Source organism: Carettochelys insculpta, chromosome 5 (assembly GCF_033958435.1).
Source record: "Carettochelys insculpta isolate YL-2023 chromosome 5, ASM3395843v1, whole genome shotgun sequence".
Classification (NCBI taxonomy): domain Eukaryota; kingdom Metazoa; phylum Chordata; order Testudines; family Carettochelyidae; genus Carettochelys; species Carettochelys insculpta.
Genome location: NC_134141.1, coordinates 1219923 through 1245673, shown reverse-complemented (window position 1 = coordinate 1245673; position 25751 = coordinate 1219923). Strand labels below are relative to the sequence as shown.

The 25751-nt window shown below is 50.4% G+C and overlaps 1 protein-coding gene across 1 annotated transcript in view; it reads left to right on the top strand.

The window, feature by feature from the left end:
* SHB (SH2 domain containing adaptor protein B) overlaps window positions 1-25751 on the top strand; it is a 129230-nt gene that overhangs the window by 83975 nt on the left and 19504 nt on the right. Inside the window, exons 4-5 of the mRNA XM_074994505.1 lie at window positions 1743-1914; window positions 6009-6128. Coding sequence (XP_074850606.1) covers window positions 1743-1914; window positions 6009-6128 — 292 coding nt within the window. The remainder of the gene's footprint in view (window positions 1-1742; window positions 1915-6008; window positions 6129-25751) is intronic.

The window sequence follows — 25751 nt, the reverse complement described above, 5'->3', positions numbered from 1 at the left end:
GCTGTGTGTCCCAGTAAGCTGTACTCAGGCTGTGCTGGGTCATGCCAAGTCCTGTCCTGTCAATTGAACGGTGATAGAGCTGGTCATGCAGGGTGACTTTAACAAGCTGTCATGGATATGAAGCTGCAGGGTGTGGGCAAACCATTGCACACTCTCGGTTTTAGTCACTGCCAGTGTACGTCATGGTGATACTATTGCCCTGAAGCAAGTAGGTGGGTGCTTAGCATCTGGCACTGACCAAGTGCGTCCAGGAACGTTCTTGGTCCATGTTTCCCTCTGGTTGCTGTAGCCATTGATTTTTAATTTTCACTCCCCGCCTGTTCCTGTTCACTGGGCAGGCTGGTTATTGTGGCACTAAATCCACAGATCTGATGAGAATCAATAGTTCAAGGTCTTCAGCAGAGAAGGAAAAATCCTCGTCCAGAGGTGAGCCGGCGGCTCTCTGCCGAGCCTGGACCCCTATGCCATCCGTTTCTGTTGTGCTTGAGGCGTGATTTTTAATTACGCTGTAAACCCAGTTTCTTGTAAAGAGAATACCCAAAATGTGAGCTGAGTGTAACTAGTGTAGTGCGGTGCTCCTGAATCTGCAGCCAGGCGGCACCCATGCTTCTGGTGCTGCTCAGTGTGTTTGTCCAGCAGCAGCACAGAGCTGTCAGAATGGGACAGCTTTGCAGCTGCTATTCAGAAAGCTGTCAGCTGCAGTGAAACATGTTCTGCTGCTGCTGCCTGAGAAACCTCTCCGGAGCAGCAGAATCAACACTCTTCTTTATGTGAAAAGTGACCCTGGAGCTTAGAGCCGGGAATGTAGGTATTAAAGCCTCTGTGCCCACACTGGTGTCTTCATCCTTGGATGACCACAGTTACCACTATTTGTGGGGGTGGATAAAAATCGTGACTGTGCAGCTCCCCACTGAACTTCTAAGGTGGAGTTTCTATAAGAATCAAGGCGCTCACCCCAGTGTGTTTTCTCTCATTGGTGGTGCAATGCTGTGAGAAATCACAGGCTTCTCCCCCTCGTGAGAGACTGGGGAAGGACATTTTTGGCTTTGTCACTCATTTTACCCCAGGATTTCAAGGCAGAAGGCTCTTGCTGCACACTGCATGTCTGGCTGCATTTTTCAGTTCTTGCCCATCGGACAGTGCATTGACTTATTACTGTAACTGCTGTCCTTGGTTCTGTGGATTATTGCCCCAGCTCTTCCATAGACCTTCAGCTGAGTTAGGTTCTTGCGCCTCTCTGATCTGCTTTGACTTAAAATGCATCTCCAAAGCAGCTCTTGAGAGCTGTGCAAATTGCTCCATGCTGCACAGGTCTAGGCTGTGAGGGAGAGGCAAGCCAGCTGCTGAAAACGAGCATGGGTGATGAGCGCCAGAGCTACCCACTGCAGTGCAGCAGTGAGAGCCTTCAGACAGGCTGCAGATTCAGTTAAGAATCTTAAACGGGATTTAATCATCTGTGGAAGGGGAGACGGCTAAGTCTGTAGCTGCACAAGTAACAAGCAGTCCTGGGGCACTTGAGGGACTAACATGTTGATTATGCCAGAAAAGCTGATGAATTCATTAGTCTCTAGGGCGCTACAGTAGTTCTAATGATTAAATCCCATGCGAGATGTGCGTAGTTATTCTCCTCTGAAGCGTAGGTGAAGCCCCCTCAAAAATGCTGCCGTTATGGTCATTGTTACAGCTGTTCTGCCTGTCCATCCTGGAGAGGTAATGATTTGTCCTCTACAAATCTCTTGCAGCCCAGTTTAACGGGAACGAGAAACGGCAATCTTCTCCTTCACCTTCAAGTGACAGGCGCCGGCAGCTCCGTGCTCCGGGAGGTGGCTTCAAACCCATTAAGCACGGCAGCCCGGAGTTCTGTGGGATCCTGGGGGAGAGAGTGGATCCAACTGTGCCACTGGAAAAACAAGTGTGAGTTGGCTTGGAAAAGGCTGTGTGTGCCACACTCGGTAACTGCTTCATGGGGGGGTTAGGCCTGTTACTATCCCGGTCCTGCCATCGCTCCCTCCTGTTACAAGCCCCTAACCCGCACGCGCCGAAGGGGGCAGGATGTGAGAATGCCCACACCGCTGCGGGTCCCATCTCTCCTTGCTGTGCCGAGTGTAATTACCATGCTGGTAGGGGGCATGGGGAACAACAGACATTCAGTGGTGCTCAGTATGTGTGTATCGATGTTGAGCTCGTTCCTTCTTGTGTCCGAAGCCCATCAAAGCCCTGCTTCAAAGGTCTCTGATGGCCGGCCTTGTTTCCGTGGAGAGCTGTCCTGCTGCCCCCCACCTGCGGGGAGAACAGTCTCTGAGTTAGCAGCTGGGCCTCTGACAGCGCCTGTGCTGGGGGGCTCCAGACTTATCAGCCCCAAACCTGCTCCCAGTGGTGTGTGGGAGAAGTAGGGGCTCTGAGTGATTCGAAGTGCCTGTGCTCCCTAAGTGGTTCTCTTCACCCAGCTCACACCCGTGGTTCCCAGCAGCTGTAAGAGCGAGGGCAGCCACGTTCGGAGCGCCGCCTGGGCGGGTGGGTTACACTGGGCGAGGGGTAATCCAAGGGCTGGAAGCTGACAGGGACACCAAGCATGCAAAGGCTGCTCTTGCAGCCAGGGCAGAAGAAGCCATCTCTTGAAGGTGTATGGCCTGACAGGGCACTGGAGAAGTCATGGCTATCCACTGCCCTCCAGGACGGCTCCAGAAAAGGGCCTTATGCTTGCACACGCGCTCACCAGGGCTGCTCCTTGGGCTCCCCATGCTTCTGTGCCACCTCACAGAGCTGCACTTGTGTTGCCAAGTAGCAGAGTAATCTGGTGCCATGCCTCTTGCTGCAGCTATCGCTCGCCCTGTGCAGGTGGGGGCGGGCCCTCGCATCGCCGTATAGCGTGCTAATGGGTCGAGCTCAGCCAGCACGCTAGGGGCCCACTGCAGACTGAGGGGAGTTGTGGCTTCAATCCCCAAAGGCAGAGCCACCCTGTCAGGTTTGGTTCTGGGCTAGAGCCAGATCTGGAAGGGATGGGGGCTGTGTTCCACCATTGGTCTGGAAGCCCCAGCGGTTGGGAAGATTTTTTCTCCAAACGGTAGGAATCATGGGAGGCTTTGTCACCATTAGCCTGAATCCTGGCCATGATCCAGCCACAAACCTCACCTGAGACAAATCTCCAGGGGATGAGACCACAGCCACGTTAGTCTGCATCTTCGCAAACCAAAACAAGCAGCGCTCAGCTCTGGTGGGTAAGACCCACTTCTTCAGCTGAGGGGGAATCAGAGCACGGAAATACCAGTTTGCTTGGCAGCAGGTTCAGCCAGTGGGATTTGCACCCCAGGTTCTCCAGCGAGTGTTATTCCCAGCCCCACGTTCCCTCTGGCCTCGCCCAAAGCTCTCAAGCAGCTGCACTTTGAAAGTGCAGGGATTGCTGATCTAGGAAACCGCGCTTGTCTTTTATAGATGTTACACATCAGTCAACACCTCTGCTGTAATCCCCTGGCTCTTACAGGGCCGTGAGTTTGGCTCCAAAATTCAGCCTGGGATTAAAATACATTTAACCAAGAAACTGCCATCAGTTTCGTATGATGAAATTTGGTAAGACTCAGTTAAGTGCTTTGGATTAGTTAAAGAAGTTTTTCCATTGTATATGGGGAAATGGAGCAGTAGAGAGGGAGTGGTAGTGTAACTCAGAGCATTAACTGGGCTGATAAAACAGCTGATTTGAAGCCATCTCTGATTTGAGATCAGAATTTACTGGATAAATTGAAATGCAACATTCTGTTGAGGATAGAAAGTGAAAACCAGAGTTCTGGTTGTACACCTGTCTTCAGTTCACTGGGTCATGTTCAGATATTTATACCAGATCCTTTTCATCAACGTAACATGAAATCCACAACTGAATCCCTGCAAAGAAGCAGCTTCTGGCTTTGGGCCTACAGTAGCACCTTGCTGATTTTGCACCAGTCATTGGGAGACCTTTTCTGACATTCTGGATTTTGTGCCGTGGCAAATGTGAAGAAATTCAAAAATGAGCCTCAGTTCCCATAACTCTGGATCTCCAGGATCATGCCTGAAATGAAAAGATCATTTTTATAAAAAGCATCAGTGATGTATCACAGAATGGGTGAGCAGGTAGTTCATTTTTACAGAATATGCTGCAGTACATCTTGAAATATGAGCATCAGTGATGGGTTTAAATTACATCTCAGTAATAGGACACCTTTCTGCAGCATCTGCTTAATAAATCTCCACTGAGAAGTGGAGAGAGACAGTGGGGCTGTGCATGCAGATTATAAAGTGAGTGGCTTACTGCGGGCTATTTTAGCAAGGCACAAATGTCAGCTCCAGCTAAGAATCAGGGAAGTACTTTCAGGTGCCTGGGGCTAGAAGAAAGAAACCTCCAAGCACCCGAACCTGCTAGTCACAGACCTGAGAAAATTGAGGTGAACTACTCCATTTCCCCACATACAATGGAAAAAGAAGACAATTATGACAGTGTCTCTCTTGTACTTCCTGCCTCTTACTAGAGATGAGATCTTCCTTCACACTGCCCCTGTAAATAAGGTCCATTGAAGCTGCTCTGGTCAGTACCCAGCTGCAAGCAGTAAGTAATGTGATGCTGCGTCGCAGGCGAGCTGCAGTACCTGGGAACGACAGGATGAGCAAGTGATGCAACTACCTGCTCTCCAGTGGCCTTGTGTCTGCTTACACAGGGGCTGAGTTTAGCCAGTCAGGACATGTCTAAATGAACTCCATGGCGAGATGCTGTTAATCCAGAAGGAAGTTTTTTGATCTGGTCTGGCTAACTGCCATTTAGCTAAGTTAATTATGAACAATACCCTGTGTGGACAAGAAGTGAGTTGTACCACGTGAAAAGCCAGAAGTAAGGGCCTGGTATGCTACACACTAAAATCAACGGGAGTCTCTGTATTACTAGAACAGGAGGGGCCCTCGAGAGCTCATCAGAGAAGATGCTTTTCCCTACAGCATGCTGCAATTCACGGCGTTCAAAGACAGTAGTATGTGGGGCTATGTGTGCAAAGAGTGGGTGGGAAATCAGATGCTCTCCATCAGGGTGTCGGCTGAGCACTGCAGGAGTAGGGAGGAGATTCTCCCAGCATGTCAGGTGGCTGGTGCAAGAGGTGATGTCTACTTTCCTCTAAAGCCTGAGCTTGTGCTTGGTGAGGCTAGCAGGACCGCTCCTGTAGGATCCTGCAGGGCGTATCTCAGGGGAACTGTGCCTCCGCACCCCATAATGGTCAGATAGGCATGCGGATGAGGAAGGATCATTGTCTCCCCTGCCCTCCTGGGTGGAGCAGACAAGTTTTCAGAATGTCTGTCTGACCAGCCCTCCCTACCGGAACTAGCACAATGTACCCAGCTGGGTTAAATGGGCACATTCTGCATTGTTCCCAGGGCACTTTTTGCTCAGCTGCTGTGCAAAGGAGACAGGAACACTGTTTCTCATGTCTGTTCTTTCATGGCCTCTCAGATTTCGCATCCCCTGGTTAGCAAGGGCTGATGTTCCTGATTCTGGCCAATACACCAGCCTTTTCTTACAACATCATCATGTCATTACCAGCCGTTCCCTGGGACAGTTCATGTGGACTCCACTAGTGCAGTCAAGTCCATCCAGATACACGTGTCATCCTATGACCTGCCAGGCAAGCATCAACTTACCCTGTAACTTGCAGTGGGTGTTGCAGCCGTGTTGAGCCCAGGACACTGGAGAGGCAGGAAGTGTGAGGTAGCATCTTTTATTGGCGCAGCTTCTGTTGCGGGGAGAGACCATCTCCTGAGCTTACCAGGTGCTCTGTCTTTTCACAACAGAAGATGGTCGAGCGACAGCTGTGACTTCTCTGCTGCGAGCTCTCTCAAATTGTAATGGCAGCCTTCTAGAATGTGACCCGTGTACGCGATTGAAGTGCTTCTCACGCTGCCAATAACAGATTCAAATTAAGGCATTTACATGGCTTAAAGTTCTGTCTGCTGAATATTTGTTCACTGATGTCTGAATTGCTTTTCCTTTTTCCTAGATGGTATCATGGAGCAATCAGTCGGACAGATGCAGAAAACCTCTTGCGGTTGTGTAAAGAGTGTAGCTACCTTGTAAGGAATAGTCAAACCAGCAAGCATGACTATTCTCTTTCCTTAAAGTAAGTACAGTCCAGTAAAGCATGATGGGCACAAAGGTAGGGCATCGTAGCAGTGGGGGTTGGGAGGCGCAGGCTCCTCTGAAACACCGCAGGAGCATCACTTCCCTGCCTGGGAGAGTGACAAGACATTCGTTGAACAGGGCTATGTTTTCCCTGGGCCCATGTTGATGGGTATTAATTACATTTGCACCATTTCCCGCCGTCCGTGATAATCCTGTAGCTGCTCTTCCAGGACTTAGCCTGACCCTGGATCTTGGGTGAAGAGGCCTACAGAATACACCCACGCTGCACATGAAACCCGCCAACTGGCCTGCCAGGGTTCTTGGGGCTCAGGCTAAGGAGCTGCTTATTGCAGTACAGACATTCAGGCTTGGGCCGAAGCCCTGGCTCTCTGATCCTGCAAGGTGGGAAGGTCCCAGAATAGCCCTTTGGGGAGTTGTGGCTCTTTCAGCCTGGAGTAAGGTGGTGGTCTGGACCTCCCCCAGGCTTGATCTGTGTGTTTAATTGTTCTCTCCCAGGGAGTTCTTCTCCTGATTAATTTCAGCAGTTGGAAACAGGCACTTTGCAAGTGCCAAGTGTGCACAACTGCCTGGTTTAAATCTGTCTGCCACCAACAAACGTAACCAGGTGAGAAGGATCACTTGCAGCTCAGCAGCTGCCACGCTGAGTTCAGTGAACAATCTCCTGCCTGCCTCATTCACTTCATTGCTGCTTCTTCCCAGATCCTCATGACTGTCTCCTGCTTCCTTTGTGTCTGAGAATGAAACACAGTGCCTGTCTTCTGAGTATTTCATTTGGTTTCATTTAGATTCTCAGCTTCCTCAGTACTCGGCAGTTGCTTTGTACGTCCCTTCAGTATTCGTGGGTTTTAAAGCCTGACTCTAATTCTGCACTTCTGGTTTTCTCATTCGAGCTTCACTTTGCAGCTTTCAGTTTTACTGTACCAAGCTTCACTGTGGTTGCAGGCTCATCCATTGTCCTTCTGTTGTGTAATTCTTGTGTAGCTCTCCCATGTCTTCCAGTTCGTACTTTCCAGTGAACATCGGAGTAGATTAGAGTCCCCAGGGGGACCCGATCCTGCAGATTTGTATGCATGGAAGTAATGTAACTCAGAGTTACAGTCACGATTACGTACGCCTTGTTACTCCTGCGAGTAAAGCTAGTGACGTGTAAATGTTTGCAGGCCAGTGCCCCAGGTGAGCTCAGCACTAATTGACAGGTGGGCTAGAACACTGGTTAGCACAACCAACAAGCTAGACTTCCTCGTGCCGAGGCAGTAACAGACCCAGACACGGGAGCCACTTCCTCTCTTAGCGTTCTCTGTTGTCTTGTATAAGTGAAGTGCAGCCAGGAGGTTCCTGGCTGGTGGTCACTGTGACTGACTGTCCCTGAGTCCATGCCTCCCCCACCACACACACCCACCCCCCAAAGCTTTGTAATGCTCCACTGCACATCACGTGCCTCGCTGGCTCTGAGGAATACAGTCAACAGCTACAGCAGAAGCAATCGGTTACAGAAACCAGCCCTGGATTTCGAAGGAGGCTAATTTTTCCGCTGGTAGGAAGAGATGGACAGGTAGATGTAGCGGAGAAGATAAAGCAAAACATACCGTTTTGAGGCTCTTTGAATGCTGCTGTAATATAAATGTCAAATACATGCAGCACACAAAATAAGAGTCAGTGCCGAGCTCTCCACTTTTCAGTACCTCTTCAAATTATAATAATCTAAATTAGGAACTGTCAACACCTGTATTTGTATTTTAGTGTGTTTGGTAGCCAAGTCTAAACAAACATGGTAATTAGCGATGATGACTCCATTTATAAAATATAGCTTCAGCACACCTTGCAGTTGTCAGAAGCCAGGCAGAATTTGTTAGTGACGTGTACTCTCCAAAATAGTTAGCGCTCGCTTACAGAAAAGCTCTTCAGTAAGTCATTTGCATCTGAGTGTAGCCCTTGCTCTGTGTGTGTTGAGCAGATGGGCCATAGTTAGCTAGTAATGGGGGAGACTCAGATGAGGGAGGCACTTCCTGTCGGTCATTACAGGACACCTGTGCTCTCAGTTGCTGTTGTAAGACTATATTCTGGCTCCTGAGGCAGTGGTGTCTGTCCCTGCATACTGCTTTGGTACATGTTGTGTGGCACTGTGGCTGTGTGCTGCCTGCATTTCCAGCCGTCGCCTGTCATGGCTACATCAGAAGTGCTACCCGCCCCTAGAGTGTGTGTGAACAGGAATCGGGGGCTAGCTGCACAGTGCAAAGAGGAGGCTGGTGATGCAGCCCTGGGGTCAGCGTGCCACGGCTGTCCAGAGTCATGCCAGGACTCTGGAGCGTCTCTTTTCGGTAAAGGCAATGCTTTGCATGGGGCTTTTCCCCAAATGCAAGCTTAGCACATGGCAGCACTCTGCTGGCACAGGCCTTGCCAGATCAGGCCCATGGTTGAGCTTGCTTTCTGTACTGGGCTGCAAGCATGGCAGGGTGCATGTGTCCCCCACACAACTCAGAGGTGCACTGGTAGCCCAGATAGGGCACGGAACTGCTTCAGGCCTTCTAGAACGTCTCCAGCTGGCAGGTTCTTTCGGGCATCTGTGGACGGCATTTCTTCCCAGTGCCCTGGGCGTGACTATTTTGCTTTTTTCGAAGCAGTGAGAATTTCTGAATGTGATTGATTATCTGTTAAAAAGAAAATCCTCACCCTGGACTTGCTGGCTTGTTGGTCAGTATCTCCTGTCTTCTAGTCGTGTCCCTGCGTGTGCTCTGCCGAGGGGCTCTATGCCCTCCTCTGCCTGGGGATTTCACCCACCTGGGCTGCCGTGTGGCAGGCTGTGAGGCTATGTGGGGGGTAGTTCTTCGAATGTCCCCATCGGTGCTCCATCTTACGTGTCAGGCTTGTCCTGGCGCTGCAGCTCAAGAGCTTGATAGCTGTTTTCAACTGAACTGCACATGTGCGGGCCCCCAGCTTGTCATTTCGCACTATGTTGTGTCCTTTCTATCATGTGCACGGTCTGGTCTCAGCCAGTTCCTCTCGACCACCAGTGGCTGCAGACGGGACTTTTACCTTCTCCTCAGTTCAACCATTACTCTTCCCATCATTCTTCTTCTAGCTCCTCTCTTCAGATTTGTTACCTGAAATAGAGACTTCTTACAGTTAATAGTGTATCATTCCAAGTTGCATGTTAAGTCAACGACCAGTTAAGCTTCATTGACAATCCCTGTGGAGCAAAGGGCCTCCGTATCTTTATATAAATAATTCAATCTACATTTGAAAGAACTGTGATAACCCTGCCTGGCACAGCCAGTTTTAAGAAGTGTGACTCCATTCTAAATGCGTCTGGTGCTTGGGAGAAGGGCACGTTCCACAGAAGTGCCTACGTCATTCAAAGCTTACGGCACAGGCCCCGAGAGACAGGGAAATGTGTCTGTGCCTGATCCTGTTTGATAAGGCCCTTCAGCCTTCTTCACTTGAAAGTGCTGAGCCTTCTCCAGAGAACCAGCATAAGCACCGAGCCCTCTACCGAAGCTGCCGCGCATACGCACCCTAGAGCCTCCGTGACTCGATTGTTGCCTCGTTTACCCAGAGGAATGATGAGTGAGGCTGAGCGTGCTGCTGAAATGGTCTCTGGTGCGTTGAAAAAGGCCAAGACCAAGAAATCAGCTCCGCCAACCGCACTGGCGCACGAAACGGAACCGAGTGCTGGATCGGTTCCTGACAGTTCAAAGACTACCCCGACAGCTTCCATGCCCCAACGTTCGGCATTGACGGGCTCGAGTCCAGCGGCACTGGAAGCCCTGGCACCAACCAAGGGACCGACTCGTGCAGCACTGACTCGTGCGGCACCACTCCCATCGGCACTGAACGTACTGGCACCCGGCCGTGATTCTTTGGCACCAACAGCCCAGGCACCGACTGTCTCTCAGACTGCCAAGGACCTAACTGAAACCGCAGAGGCAGACCCCAAGCACATTAAAGCTAAGTCTAAGACGAAGCACAGGCGCACTCCTGAGCCTTCACCACATGGCGGATTGTCACCGCCTGTTTTTTGTCGCTCAGATGTCCCTGGGACGGTATTCGATTCCATTACCTTTCCTGCATCCCTCCTCACCTCACCACTGATCAAAGTTACAGTCACCATTTGTAAAGCCACAGTCTCGTTCCTTGTACGAGGTCGAATCAGAGCGGTGGCAGAGTAGCCAGTCCTCCATATCGCCACCTCCCTTGTCCAGGCACTCAGTCATACTCTTCGCACAGGCATAGCTGTAGGTACCACTCCCCATACAGGTGCTATTCACCTGCGACATGTCATCACCACCTTTGCTCTGCTGGGTCCAGGGACTGCGAGACGTGTTATCGAGAACGAGACATGCATGAATGATGGGAATCACCAGAAAGATACTCCGTGGCATCCTGGTCTCCCAGCCCATCTCCAGTACCTCAGCCTCCATCTCCGCCACTTCAGTCTGGGGAAAAGGAGACCTGCTTCTCTGACACCGATGCCCCTCCTAGGCCATCATTGCCACCTGATGTGTCCTCATCTTCACCTGACGAGGCCGTTATTCCTGACAGTACATCCTCCCAATGATCTCAGGGAGTTTCAATACTTGTTCTGTCGAGTTGCCAGTACATGAGGTGTTAAACTGGCAGAAATCCAAGAGAGGAAACAAGGCCTGTTAAAGAGCCTGCGGTCCCCCGTTTCCTCAAAGATTGCTATCCCCTTGGGTGCAGCCATTGTGGAAGCAGCCAATAACGTATGGCAGATGCCAGCCTCTGTTCCTGCTACCAGCGAAAGAGCAGATAAGAGATACTTCATCACTTGTGCAGGTATGAAGTACTTATTCACCCACCCCTAGCCAAACTCACTGGTGGTGGAGTCCTCTCAGCAGAGAGCTAAAACACCTCAGTGCAAGTCTACCAATAAGGACTCTAAGCATCTTGACCTTTTTGGCCAGAGGATTTATTCTTCTTCCATGCTTCTGTCATGTATGGCCAATTATGCCGTATATTTGTCAGACTGCAACTTTGATAGTTACTCCAAGCTAACATCACTAATGGCGTACTTACCTGACGCTAAGAAGCCATTGCTGAAAGCTATCATCCAAGAAGCCTGTGCTGCTTCCAGGACCAGCAACCAAATTGCCCTCGACGTGGCTGACGCAGCAGCTCGATCTACGGCCACAGCTATAGTTATGAGGAGGGCCTCTTGTCTTCAAACTTTGGGTGTCCTCAAAGAAGTCTCAAGTAGAGTGGAGGACCTGACCTTGGCCAAACAAACTTTTCTCTGAGTCTCTGGATACAGTGCGACACTCCTCCAAGGATGCCCGTACTACCCTCAGAACTTCAGGTACGCACATGCCACCCTTTGGACTCAGGTGGTTCATGCCGTATCAAAGGAGGTACTCCCAGCTGTTCCAGAGGCAGTACCAGCTGAGAGACTATGATCAGGCCAGGCCTCCTCAGAGACCACCGAGGCATAGGAACAACTAGCCTCATGGCCAACAACAACAGCAACAGACGCAACAAGTTTGACCGTGTCGTCGGGAGCCACGTTCCCAACGAGACGATAGCCACGTCTCCTTCCCCAGGGTTGTTCCAGCACCGCTTGTAACCATATATCGATCAATGGTCCGGAGTGACAACAGAGTGTGTTGGGTGTTGGAACTAGTGTCTTCGGATTACGTCATCCCTCTTCGAGCCATCCCGTCCACCTCCCCACCTAGCCCGTCCCGCTCCAGGCACCCCTCTCACGAGGCTGTGCCTCAACAGCTACTCAGTCACCGTAGGTGAAGTGCCCCAGGGACACGTCTCGAAGAATCAGCCTTACTGCACGAAGGAGAGTAACTTCATTTTCCTCCATTCCGCCTCTACTGCCCCATCCCCAGCCCCATCCAGAGCAACCCCAGTCCTCCTCTGCATCCTGCCTTCCGTCAGGGTTGGTGTAGTGTGAGGATAGTTTGTTTCGGGGAGGAGACTGATTCCCCCTCTCCCTGAGCAGACCAGTCCTCTCCTGGCAGGTTATGCCTGGTTCGCCGGGCTCCAGAGGCTGCTCCTCTTCCAAGCGGTTGTGCCAGTGAGCAGCACGCCCTGCAAAAGTGCCTGTTGCCAGGGGAGTCCCACGTCTTCTCCCAGCAGCGCACTGGTTTATGAGCCCTTAAGTTCAAGGCTAGGCGGAACAGGGTGGTGAGCTGCAGCCCTTGCGGGCAGTGGTATGTTCTCTGCATCCCTCCGAGCGAGGTCAGGGGACTGGGCACCCCACCCTCTGGTACACCTGTGCCGCGACAGGCCCTGCACCCTGCTGAGCTCCAGGCGTGCTCCCCCAAGGAAAGGAGAGCCTGCTGGGAGTCTTCAGCTCCAACAACAGGCCAGGCCCTGGCGAGCTCCAGGAACTCATCCTGCAGTAGTGGCAGGCCCACAAAGCCCTGAAGCGCCAAGATTAAGAACCATGGCTCCGTAGTGCACCTGTTCCCCCCACCAGTAAGGGAGGAGGTGACGGCAGAGAGCCCTCACGCTCAGCTCTGGCACTGGCACAGAATCGCCCCGCTGGGCTGTTGGCACCGCTGCAAGGAGCAGTGCCAGGCAAGTGGGGCTTTCACGAGCAAGTAGCCATCGCATGCCTGCTGCAGCCTGCCATGTGCTCATCGTTGCTGCCACCCTCAGCTCCATCCCCGGCTGCTCTTGGCTGTGGTGTAGGTGCTGGCATCGTTCCCAGTACTGCAGGAGGACACGAACCAAACAAGCCCTGCTAGGTAGGCACATGTGTCCCTGAAGTGGAACCCACTGGGTCTGGGGGAGATGCGGCTCCTGCACGGCGAGAGTGACGTTCCTGTTCCCGCCTGATGTTCAGGTGACTAGATGTTCCTTCCCTGTAGAGCGGAGACTCTGCATGCGGCGCTCAGGTTATAGAATATCGTCCCAGGGCAACAGCCTCTTCCCCGCGACTACTTGTAGCCAGAAGCAGAGTGATACCTGCTGCGGAGTGGCATTTCCGCAGTACACGAGGGATGCTGTTTCCGCTCCCTTCCAGCGTGCCATGACTTATGTCCTTGGGAAGCTCTGCTGCGATACATGGCAGATCTGCTCACTCTTGGCCAGAGACCGCCTTTGAGCTGGCTGGAGCCTGAGAGTGTGTGTCTCCTGGAATCGCAGTGTCTTGCCTTCGGAAAACAGTTGCAGGTTCACACTTGGCCACCTGTCCACTTTCAGAGTTGGGGCTAAGTTCTTGTCTGTTAGCTCACAAGTGAGAGCCTGAGTCTCCCCGTGGGAGAGCAGGAATCACAGGGACCTGGTTTTACTGGCCTGGAGAGATCAAAGAACGCGGACTTGCCTTGTATGTGTCAGTTGAATCTCTTTGTAACTGACTGGTAACAAACTGTGAAACTGACAGTGAATAAACATCTCCAACATAGTTTAGTCACATGCCTCGTTTGTCTCAACGAGCTAATTTTCGCCATTGCTGGTGCTGGAGTAAAACACTGGCCCCAAGAAATACTCTGCTTTGGAAAAGAACGTGGCCTGACTCCTTTCAACTGAGAGAGCTTTCAAGGCACAACAGGTTTTTGAGAGTGGTCACTCCTCGATGTAGTTTTCATGATTGACACCTTGCAATTGAATTGCAATGGAAAATCTGGAAGGACCTCTTGGCATATCTTTTTAGAGCCCTCCTGCCGAACCCAATTCCCCCTCACTTCCTGCTGTACCCCCTGCCCCACTCTCAACTTTGCTGTGTGGCTTCCAGGTGGAAAGAAGCAACAGGAATTCCAAGGGCTGACATCCTGCAAACCAGAAGTTGCTTCCAACAGCTTCCTCGCTGATTTCTGGGGTGACTGGACAGTTTTCCAAGTGGCACTGCAGGAGTGTTTTGTTCAGTTAGAGACAGTCAGCTACTGTATCTACTGCCATCTTGGGAGCAAGAGATGATTTTCCGTGTAAAAGCCCTGTAGCCCTTCGTTTGTTTCACAGTATAAGCCTTGTCCTTGTCCAAAGCCATTTCCAAGTCTCCTTTCTCTTGTGCCATATGAAGTAGGTGCCTTCAGTTTTCTGACACCCCCTTAGATAGAATGTGAACTTGAACAGCTACAGTGTGTAGCTGGTTTTGCCTGCATGGGTTTGCACAGAGACCAGCAATGGATATTGGTCTGTATTTCGATGATGCTGGAGAAGGGGGAAGGTTTTTTGCTTTGTGTTTGGTCAGACTTAGGGTTCCAAAGAAGCAGGAGTCGCTTTATTCTCGGTTCTGTTCTCATTGCCACCATGTTTGAGTGCCTGCCAGCGCTGCATTAAGCAGTGCAAAGAACAGCTGCCAATGGGGTGTCCATTCTCTCCCCTCTCCTTGCAGGGGAGAAGTAGGTACAGGAATGTCTGGCTGCTTCTAGAGTGTGTAATTTTTCATGTGTGTAGCTGTGTAGTTCAATTAACGACAATAGGTCAAATAAATGAGCCTGCCTCTGGGGGCTCGCTCTGGAGCGTGTGACTGGCACCGAGAGAGGCCTGTCTCCTGTGCAGGTGAGCTTTGCCCTTACTCTCGAGAGGTCTCTTGTGCTGACACCCTAGGTGTTGACCATGGTCTTCATGCCCAAGCCATGGAATACCTTCTAGCTCAGCACTGAGACCTGGAACAGCCTTCCTTATTCTTCAGGGGGCCAGCGGAGGGAGTGCAGGACAGGTTGGAGGTACACAGCTTCATGCTGTGTTAGGTGGCGTTTACTATGCTCTGAGAGCTCTGAGCACAGGCCTATGGCATTGCCGTAGTCCAGCTGAGAATAACTGAGCCAGGTCCTTGTGCACCAGGGTGGGACGGTCTCTCCTAGTGTAGCAGAGATGATGGACGTGGTTGCTCCCAGGTACTGCTGTGTCAGAGCTCCAGGTCTGCGAAAATCCATCAGCAGCTCTCCCGAGCCATGGACTCGAGCTGACCAAGAGTGAGCGCGACCCTTCAGCCAAAGGGACAGTACCATGGCTGCGAACTCTGCTAAGCGCGTCCCTCGGCTGGACTGCATCACTTCTCACATACGCTGGCTCAGTGACTCAGGTGGTGATCAGGAATACGGATGCATTGGTGGAAATGACTTGAGAAAGTGGCTGTCCCAGTTGGAGGGTCGGGGGGGATTTGTTTGACAGGGCCATGTGAGCTTGTGTGGGACCAGACACTTCTGTCAGGAGGACAGTGAAAGCCTGGTGTTTTGGACTACAGGACTGGGAATCGGGCAATCTGCTTTTCTGGTTCTCCTACAAACTTGTGTGCAACCCTGGACAACTCGCTTCACCACTCCTGCTGCAGTTTTCCCATCTGTTAAACAGGACCTAGGTACATGGCTATCTCCTGGAGCTGCTGTGAGACTTACTTGGTTAATGCTGGCAAAGCACTCTGCAGTCCTCTGACAGCCGGTGCTGTGCAAGGGCCAGGCAGTAACAGGTGCTTCACGAGAGCGTATCTCGGCCGCAAGGGTCTCATCTCATAAATGGGGTTTGCAGGCGGTCTGCCGGTGGCCTGCCGTACCTGCCTGGTGCTGGCATGAAGCTAGAGGTGCACTAGCCAGTCAGTCTGGCCCCCCTCCCCAGACAGCGCTGGAGTTGCTCAGGCATGCACTGTCTTAGCCCCTTGGGGCATTTGCAGAAATGGCCCTGGGCTTAGGCGCTTTGTTTGGTGCGTGACTGGCGCACTGCACAGCAGCCGTGGGGCTCAGCACTTCTGAAAGCGCAGCACCCACAGTGAGATGCCAGGTGGGGGCAGCATGCCTGGGAATCACTGTGATGGCTGGTGCTATTTGTGGCTGCTTGGCACCGCTGCGTCCAGACACTGGGGTCAGCCTCATGTGGAGCAGCCGCAGGAAGAAGCAAGGAACACCGACGCACTCTCACTTGCCAGCTTGGGGGCGCAGGAGGGGAGAGGGCTCATGCCCCAGGCTCGTCTGCCCACTGCTCGTCACCAGCCCTTACGCTGGGCAGTTAGTAGTTGGCGTCGGGTGGAGCAGTCGGCCTGAGACCAGGGGAAGAGCCATGTGTTTGACAGCCAGGGCCGCATGCCGGGGCCTATCTCTTAGGTACCTTACCAGGAGCCCTGCAGGGGGAACAGGCCCACGATGGTGCCTTTGGAATCCAAGGCAGGAATGCCCCAGAGGGTCTTTGCCTGTGGCTTAGGAGCTGTGAAACAAACAGAAGTACGTGTCTGGCCACTGCTGTTTTCCCAGGACCCATGAAGACACAGTCATGCCAGGGCTGCGCCTGTGGAGAGCCCTCCCACGCTGGAGCCGGCGTGCCTGCGGTGGGTGTTCAGACAAAGACGGCTGTGTCGGATGCACTGCTCCTCTGTTCAGCTTGTAGAAGGGGGAATGTGTTGGCGCCGGAGTCTGAAGTAAGCTGTAATTTGCCACCTAACCACAAAGCTTAGATTGCAAGTGTGCGTGCGTCTGCAAGGCTGAAAGGGTTAACTCTTCCAAAGGGAGGAAAGGAGCAGTGCAGGTGGCAGCTTCCTGTGACGGCATGGCCCAGCACTGGCTGAGTACTGAGTGAGAGATGCCGCTCCAAATGCTGGCGTGAGCCGCGTCTCCACAGGCTGATTTCAGACCCTGCTGTGAAGCTGTGACGTGCAAGAGACCGTTCACAACCAGGTGGCACGCGAGCAGCCCGCAACCCTGGTGCTGCAGGGGGTGTGACTCGGAGTGGGGAGTCTGTGCCTGCGGCACTGTTGCAGTGTCTCATTCAGAGAGCTGGTGGCGGGGTAAGTCCTGCCCAGCTCCTGTAGCAGCAGCATGCCGCTTTCAGCCTAGCCCCAGGCAACTCAGTCAGAGCTGCGGCCAGACTTGCAGCACCGTGCGTGCGCCCTGTGGACGCTGTTGGAAAGGAGATGTGCTGCTGTGAGTGTTCCCAGCATTCCCATCTTCCTGCAGAGGAATCTGGCCTCTGGCCTGTTCCCTTGGGTGCTCTCGCAGGGACTCTTCCCTTCCTACAACACACTCTGCCTCCTTGCTGCTGGAGGATCTGTTCTGCACTCTTGTCTCCTTCTACCCACCAGTGGCTGCAGCAGGAGAGTAGACCGTGAGCGCTTCCTCTCTCAGCAGGCTAGTGCTGGGTTTCCTTTGCCCCAGTGCTAAGCCAGGAGAGGAGGCCATAGTTCTCCCACTGCCTGGGGGGGGCTTCACCGTGTCTGCGCCTTCCTGTTCACCCAGGTGTGCTAGCCCTTTCCAGTTCTCCAGGCACAGAGAGAGCACCATGACTAGTAGCCTCCCTCGAAGAGGAGGCACATGTTTCCTGACCACATTCCTGCAACGCAATAGGAATGCGCCAGAGAGTGTTTTCCCAAGCGAGAGCAGAGCTGGAATGATCCTTTGTAACAGCCTCCCACAAATCTATCGTTGGCCTTGCATCTCCTCTTCATAGGCGGCAGCTGTGTGGAGCGGCACTTCCATTTTTGTTCCTCGTGGTGTTTTATAAAATCTGTACCCACTAAGCAGTACTGAGACTAGACGATGGAACTCACCACAGGCCACTGACGAGCGCGCACAGCGAGATCCTGTACTGCTGAGTGGTGATCTCTGCTAATTGTTGATGCACAAGTGCTTGACTCTGTCCGTAGGGGGGGATGTGCCCTGTGTGGTCGTGCTAAGGCTGAGAGGTCATCGAGAGTCAAACGAAGAGCAAGCTGGGTGTCCCCCGGAGGGTGTTGCCCTGGTTCGGAGTTTCCAGGCATGCCGAGGTCATAGCTATGCCCTCTCTAAGCTGTGCAGTCCGCGCTTGGGAAGGCTGGAGATGGTCAACCAGCTCCCCAAAGCGATTGTTTACAACCACACGCCCAGCAGGCTCTGAAAGGCACCCAGTCTCTTCCTCCCTCCCTCTTTCCTCCTCCTCCTCCTCCTCCCCCCGAGGCACCAGCTGTAGTTTGGCTCTGTGCTACCTAGAAAATCTCTTCCAGGGTCAATGGTGGTGGTTCTCTTCCCTTTGGTTAGTTATCCTCACTGCACGAACGCTGAGTTATTAGCCTGTCCTGCCGTCCTTTTCCAGTGACTTCAGCCTTTGGTGTGACTTCGGCATATCCTTGTGAGTCTCAGCGTAACTGGGCTAAGCCCTGGCGGCCAGGCTGCCCAGCCCAGCTCCCTTTGGCAGTGCACTAGAATAAGCTCCCAAGGGAGTAGTGACTGAATTTCCATCTGCCTTATCTAATCAAGAGCTGCACTTCACTGTTGTTCCTCCACTGTGTAGTGGATTGGAGAAGCGATTATTTCACCAGATAAAAATATAAAAACATCACTAATAAATGCAGCGGCATGGAGGCACCTCAGTGAGGAGTATTTGAATTGCTGCAATTCATCTTCATATTTTTAATTAATGTGCTCTGTACAGTACTAGGCTGTTTATCGGCTGAAATTTCCCCCTCAAATGGTCCCTCTGAGCACGGTGGAATCTGTCAGATGCCTGGTACGGGTTATTTTACGTGCAGCCGGGGCACCACAAAACCTGCTCTGGGCCGCTGGGTATTGCCAGAATGTGCATGTTTAGTCATGGGTGTAATTATGGCTCATATGTACTGTAAATGTGCACTGCTCGGGCCAGCTCTCGCCACACGTCTTGCTGGAAGGGTTCATCTTTGATTTGTGCGTGAGAGGGGGGTTTTTTAGAACTGTCAGGTTTCCCCCCTCAGTAGCGAATGCTACAGCTCTGCCCATTGCTCTGCCTCTCTGATGTGGGGGCAGTACCAACGCTCAGCACTTGTCTGCTGCCACCCCGCAGCTCTGTAGGGTGGAGATGCCATTTTACATATTTTACCTGCCAAAGGTTGCACGGGGGTTAGGAACGGAGCCCAGGAGTCCTGACTTGCAGTCTGGTGTCCTGGGCACTCAGACCTTACTCTGGCCGTTACAGAGTGATAGCCCCTGTGCCAGAAAGATCACTAAGACCACCTACAACCCCTGTGACCCCCCCAGAAAAAGGCACGTTGGCCTCCAGCTGCCTGTTCTGGCTGTTGGGAGCTGAGAAGCCTGGTAAAGCCCGTGGGGAGGGGGTTTGGGGGCTGAGACCTACACAAGTCACCCTAAGGAGAACAGTGTCAACCGGACCTGTGAGGAGAGGGAGGCGCTGCAAAATCCTGTCAACACCTCAGCATGGCACAGCAGTGACCCTAGCGTGTCCGACAGCGAGGCTCCCAGAGCCTGTTCTTCAGGTAGCTCAGCCGTGCTCAGAACGGGTCAGAGTTCCCAGCTGGAGAGAAGACTGTCGTCCTCCTCCTTGAGGCTGGGACTAAAGATTGCGGATGTAAACATGCCACAGTCAGCAGGTGAATGAAGAAATGGCTAAACCGGCACCAACCACTTGTGTGCTCCTGGATCCATTCAGTGGCGATGGTGGTAAGCTCCAACAAGAGGCTGTTGAGAATTTCAGGGGCCAGGAAAAGGACTTGCCTCTCCCTGTGCACTGGTAGCTGCAGGACATGGACAAGAGGCAATTCAGTCAGCCGTCTCCTGGAGGGGAGGAGACGACAAGGACAGCCTGTGACATCCCTGATCTCTGCGAACCACGATGAAGAAAGGGGGTGGAGGTGACATGGAGAGACAAAAGTAGCATAATGCTGGGAAAGGGGAAGGGATGAGAACAGTTGGAGGAATCTGCTTCATCATCAACAGAAAATGGTCTTCAGAAGTAATCTCCTGAAAGCTGAAGTCATCACATGCTCTAGTGCTACACCTCCAACCCAACAAGAGCAGCAGCCTGAAGAGCATTCAGATCTGTGCTCCACGCACAAAGGTGATGAGGAGGAAGAATTCTTTCTGGAGGTTGAGGAAACCTTTGCTCAAAAATCCAGGAATATGATTGCTGTGGGAGATTTCACCACCCAGCTTAACAGAAAAAAAGGAGATGAAAAGTTCACTGGGAAGGTACCCCATCAACAAGCATAATCCACAAGGGTAGGGTAGTGGCTGGCAACTCGGGTGGAGACGAAAGAAATGTTCATTGGTAAAGCCTGGTTTAAGAAGGCAGCCAAGAAGAGGTGGACGTGGATTGTGTCCAGTAAGGTCCCTTCCAGCCCTATGATTTTTGTGATTCTGTGAAGAACGAGACAGTGGCCAAAAATATTTGACTAGGTGGTCTTGAAAGTGAAATTTCCATTGAAGACTGGAGTTTTATAGGTAATTGCAATGAGGTTTTTCAAAACTTCACTGGTGGTTGGAGCAATCCATACAATTAACCAAGAAGGGAGGTCCAAAAGGAGCGAAGGGAAGAATCTCAGAGGAAATGTGGAACTTGCTAGAGAAGCAGACCTCAGAGGTTTAGCCATGGCTTAGCAATGCAGCAGATATCATGTAGCTGGAAGGAGTTCAGCAACAGTGTGCAGTACAAGAAGACAGACCATGGAGATCCAAAGAACTGTCACCCAGCACGCCTGCTCTCGCAGGTCTCCATGCTATTCAAAAATAATTAATCAACTCCGAGTCTCGACGAGCAACAGCTGAGAGCACTCGGGCTTCTGGAGGAATTTCTTCACGGTGGGCCACATGTTCACTGTAAACCAGCCACTGGGATGCTCAAAGGAGTATGAATTCCATCACCTTTGTCAACTAAAAAGCGTTCAACACCGTAGAGAGTGATGCAGTGTTGAATTCCCTTGCAAAACAGGGCATCTACACAAACATATCAACTTATTAAGGGAAGCAAATTCTGACTGCACTACAGATAACTTTATTTAATATGCCCCTTAGAGACTCTGTTAAGAATGGTGTGCCTGCGACCTGGTGCTTGCAAACAGGGTGATTGCTAACAGGAGGGAGTTTTGAGAGGGCTCTCCTGAAGAAGGAGGAGGCAAACCACAGCAGCTTGGGGTAAGTGGCTCTCTGTAGTGTGTGGCTCTGTGTGTTTGGGGGTTCTGGGCTTTGTGTCTGTCCATTTGTTTGGTGTTTGGAGTGCTGAGCTGTCTGTTGGTTTGAAAGGCCATGTGCTCAGGGTGGCAGTTGGAAGCTGTTAGCCTTGATTAGGTTTGAATTGGAACACTGTGTGCTGATTGGCTGAGCTGAGTTGTAGTCAGAGGGAGGGGCTATCAGGAAGGCCAGAGCATATAAACCCTGCTGGCGGGCGACCAGGGAGCCTGCGACCTGGGTGGTTGCGAACAGGGTGATTGCTAACAGGAGGGTGTTTTGAGAGGGGAGCTTAGAGGGAGCTAGTTATTCTATTGCCCTTAAACATAAATCTTTATAATAATCCCCATCTGAAGCATTTACTTAAAATCCCCATATATATTTAAGTTAAATTAAATTAAATCAGAGCAGGCAATGGAGGCAGAAGCCCAGCAGCACAGCAGGGGCTATCCTGTTTATTGTGTCGCATGTAATATGTATAGCTACCTGCCCTGTGGGTGGGTGGCGTATGTGTGCACTCAATGCAAGGAGCTCCTGACCCTCAGAGACCGAGTGCAGGCTTTGGAGGCCAGGGTGGCTGAACTGGAAGAGCTAAGGGAGGCAGAGAGCTATGTTGATGAGGCTTTTCGGGACATAGTAGGGCTGTCCCACCTCCAGTCTGACAGCCCTGATGCTGTTAGAGAGGATGAAAGGCTTGGGGAAGGAGAGCAGTCAATGGGAGCAGAGGGAAACCATCCCACAGTTGGGACCCTCCTTCCGGAGGGTGCTATGTTATTCTCTCGCGCCGAGGATACCTCTCCGGGGGGAGGAAACGCCAGGTGTTAGGAAGAGGCAGGTGTTAGTAGTGGGGGATTCGATCATTAGAAATATAGATAGTTGGGTTTGTGATGACCGGGAGAACCGTATGGTGACTTGCCTGCCTGGTGCGAAGGTTGTGAATCTTTCGAGGCATCTAGATAGACTTATATGCAGTGCTGGGGAGGAGCTGCTGGTCATGGTACATGTAAGTACCAATGACATAGGGAAGGGTCGGAGAGATGTCCTGGAGGCCAAATTTAGGTTGCTAGGAAGGAGACTGAAATCCAGGACCTCTATGGTGGCATTCTCAGAAACGCTTCCAGTTCCATGCGCGGGGCCAGGTAGACAGGCAGAGCTTCAGAGTTTCAATGCGTGGATGAGACGATGGTGTAGGGAGGAAGGGTTTAGATTTATTAGGAACTGGGGACACTTTTTGGGGTGGGGGAGCCTATACAGGAACAATGGGCTCCACCTAAAACAAGGTGGATCCAGACTGCTGGCATTAAACATTAAAAAGGTCGTAGAGCAGTTTTTAAACTAAGAGATGGGGGAAAGCTGGTTGGTGCGAGGGAGCACATGGATCGGACGGAGGCTTCTCTTAGACGAGACTCCATTGATAGAGATTCCCTAGAACTCAGTCAGAAAGAGAAGATGGGAGATGGTAAAGTATGGGCCAGATCAGATGAGAAACAGTCACATAAAAAAAAAAAATCCAACGTATCAGTGAAGGGCAGACATATAGATAGTGGTAGTTTTTCAAAGTGCTTTTACACAAATGCTAGAAGTCTGTCTAATAAGATGGGTGAACTAGAGTACCTCATATCGAAGGAGGAGATTGACATAGTAGGCATCACAGAAACCTGGTGGAATAAGGACAATCAGTGGGGGACAATCATACCGGGATATAAAATATATCGGAAAGACAGAACGGGTCGTGCGGGTGGTGGAGTGGTACTATATGTGAAAGATAATATAGACTCAAATGAAGTAAAAATCCTAAATGAATCAAATTGCTCCATAGAATCATTATGGATAGCAATTCCTTCCTCTAATAGGACTGTGGCACTAGGAATATATTATTGACCACCTAATCAGGACAGTGATAGTGATGCTGAGATGTTAAGGGAGGTTAGAGAGGCTATCAAAATAAAAAAATCAGTAATACGAGGGGATTTCAATTATCCCCATATTGACTGGGTACATGTCACCTCAGGACGGGATTCAGAGAGAAAATTTCTTGATGCCTTAAATGACTGCTTCTTGGAGCAGCTGGTACAGGAACCCACAAGGGGAGAGTCAATTCTCAATCTAGTACTGACTGGAACGCAGGATCTGGTCCAAGAAGTAACTATTACAGGACCGCTTGGAAATAGTGACCATAATATAATAACGTTTAATATTCCTGTGTTGGGAAGAACACCGCAGCAGTCCAACACTCTGGCATTTAATTTCAAAAAGGGGAATTATACAAAAATGAGGAGGTTAGTTAAACAGAAACTAAAAGGTAGAGTAACTAAGGTAAAATCCCTGCAGGCTGCATGGAAACTTTTCAAGGACACCATATTAGAGGCCCAACTTAAATGTATACCCCAAATTAAAAAACGCAGTAAGAGACCTAAAAAAGAGCCACCGTGGCTTAACAACCATGTAAAAGAGGCAGTGAGAGACAAAAAGGCATCCTTTAAAAAGTGGAAGTCAAATCCTAGTGAGGAAGATAGAAAGAAACATAAACACTGCCAAATTAAGTGTAAAAATGTAATAAGAAAAGCCAAAAAAGATTTTGAGGAACAGTTAGCCATAAATTAAAAAAACAATAGTAAAATGTTTAAGTACATTAGAAGCAGGAAGCCCACTAAAAAAGCAGTGGGATCCCTGGACGAGAGAGATATAAAAGGAGCAATCAAGGAAGATAATACCATTGCAGAGAAACTAAATGATTTCTTTGCTTCAGTCTTCGCGGCTGAGGATATTACAGAGGTTCCCAAATCTGAGCTGTCCTTTGTAGGTGACAAATCCGAGGAACTGTCCCAGATTGAAGTGTCATTAGAGGTGGTTTTGGAACTAATTGATAAGCTAAACAGTCACAAGTCTCCGGGACCAGATGGCATTCACCCAAGGGTTCTGAAAGAACTCAAATGTGAAATTGCAGAGCTATTAACGGTGGTTTGTAATCTACCCTTTAAATCAGCTTCGGTACCCAATGACTGGAAGACAGCTAATATAACACCAATATTTAAAAAGGACTCTAAAGAAGACCCTAGCAATTATAGACCGGTAAGTCTAACATCAGTACCGGGCAAATTAGTGGAAACAATAGTAAAGAATAAAATGGTTAGACACGTAGAACAGCATTATTTGTTGGACAAAAGTCAGCATGGTTTCTGTAGAGGGAAGTCGTGTCTTACTAATCTATTAGAGTTCTTTGAAGGGGTTAACAAATATGCAGACGGGGGATCCAGTGGACATAATATACTTAGATTTCCAGGAAGCCTTTGACAAGGTCCCTCACCAAAGGCTCTTATGTAAATTAGGTGGTCATGGGATAGGAGGAAAGATCCTTTCATGGATTGGAAACTGGTTAAAAGACAGGAAACAAAGGGTAGGAATAAATGGTAAATTTTCACAATGGAGGGGGGTAACTAGTGGTGTTCCCCAACGGTCAGTTCTGGGACCAATCCTGTTCAACTTGTTCATCAATGATCTAGAGAAAGGGGTGAGCAGTGAGGTGGCAAAGTTTGCAGATGATACCAAGCTGTTCAGGATAGTCAAAATGAAAGTAGATTGTGAAGAACTTTAAAAAGATCTCAGCAAACTGAGTGCTTGGGCAGCAAAATGGCAAATTTAATGTGGGTAAGTGTAAGGTAATGCACATTGGGAAAAATAACCCCAATTATACTTACAATGTGATGGGAGCAAATTTAGCTACGACAGATCAGGAAAGGGATCTTGGAATTATAGTGGCTAGTTCTCTGAAAACATCCACGCAGTGTGCAGCGGCAGTCAGTAAAGCAAATAGAATGTTAGGACTTATTAAAAAACGGATAGAAAATAAGATGAAGAATATCTGACTTCCCCTATGTAAAACTATGGTAGGCCCACATCTTGAGTACTGTGTGCAGATGTGGTGGTCTCACCTCAAAAAAGATATACTGGCATTAGAAAAAGTTCAGAAAAGGACAACTAAAATGCTTAAGGGTTTGGAAAGGGTCCCATATGAGGAGAGGCTAGAGAGACTGGGACTTTTCAGTCTAGAAAAGAGGAGATTGAGGGGCGATATGATAGAGGTATATAAAATCATGAATGGTGTGGAGAAAGTGAATATTGAAAAGTTATTTACTTGTTTCCATAATATAAGAACTAGAGGACACCAAATGAAATTAATGGTTAGTAGGTTCAAAACTAATAAAAGAAAATTTTTCTTCACACAGCGCACAGTCAACCTGTGGAACTCCTTGCCCCAGAGGAGGCTGTGAAGGCCAGCACTCTAACAGAGTTTAAAAAAGAGCTTGATAAATTTTTGGAGGTTAGGTCCATAAATGGCTGTTAGCCAAGGGCAAAGTATGGTGCCCCTAGCCTTTAGTCAAAGGCTGGAGACAGATGGCAGGAGACAAATCGCTTGATCATTGTCTTCGGTTCACCTCCTCTGGGGCACCTGGCACTGGCCACTGTCGGCAGACAGGATACTGGGCTGGATGGACCTTTGGTCTGACCCAGTATGGCCATTCTTATGTTCTTATGTGTGAAACAAGGAGACCAGTTTTCACCAAAACTTTCACAGCCTGCCTCAAAGTGGTAATGAGTTTGAATTGGAACAGTGGAATCAACATCAGTGAAGAGCAGTTAAATCATTTCAGATTTGTTGATGATATTGTGTTGAGCCCAAAAATACTAACAACCAACAGAAAATGCTGCAATAACTCAATGCAGTAAGCAGCCAAATCAAACTGAAAATTAGCCAACCCAACATAAACTGTATGCAGTCTGCTATCTTG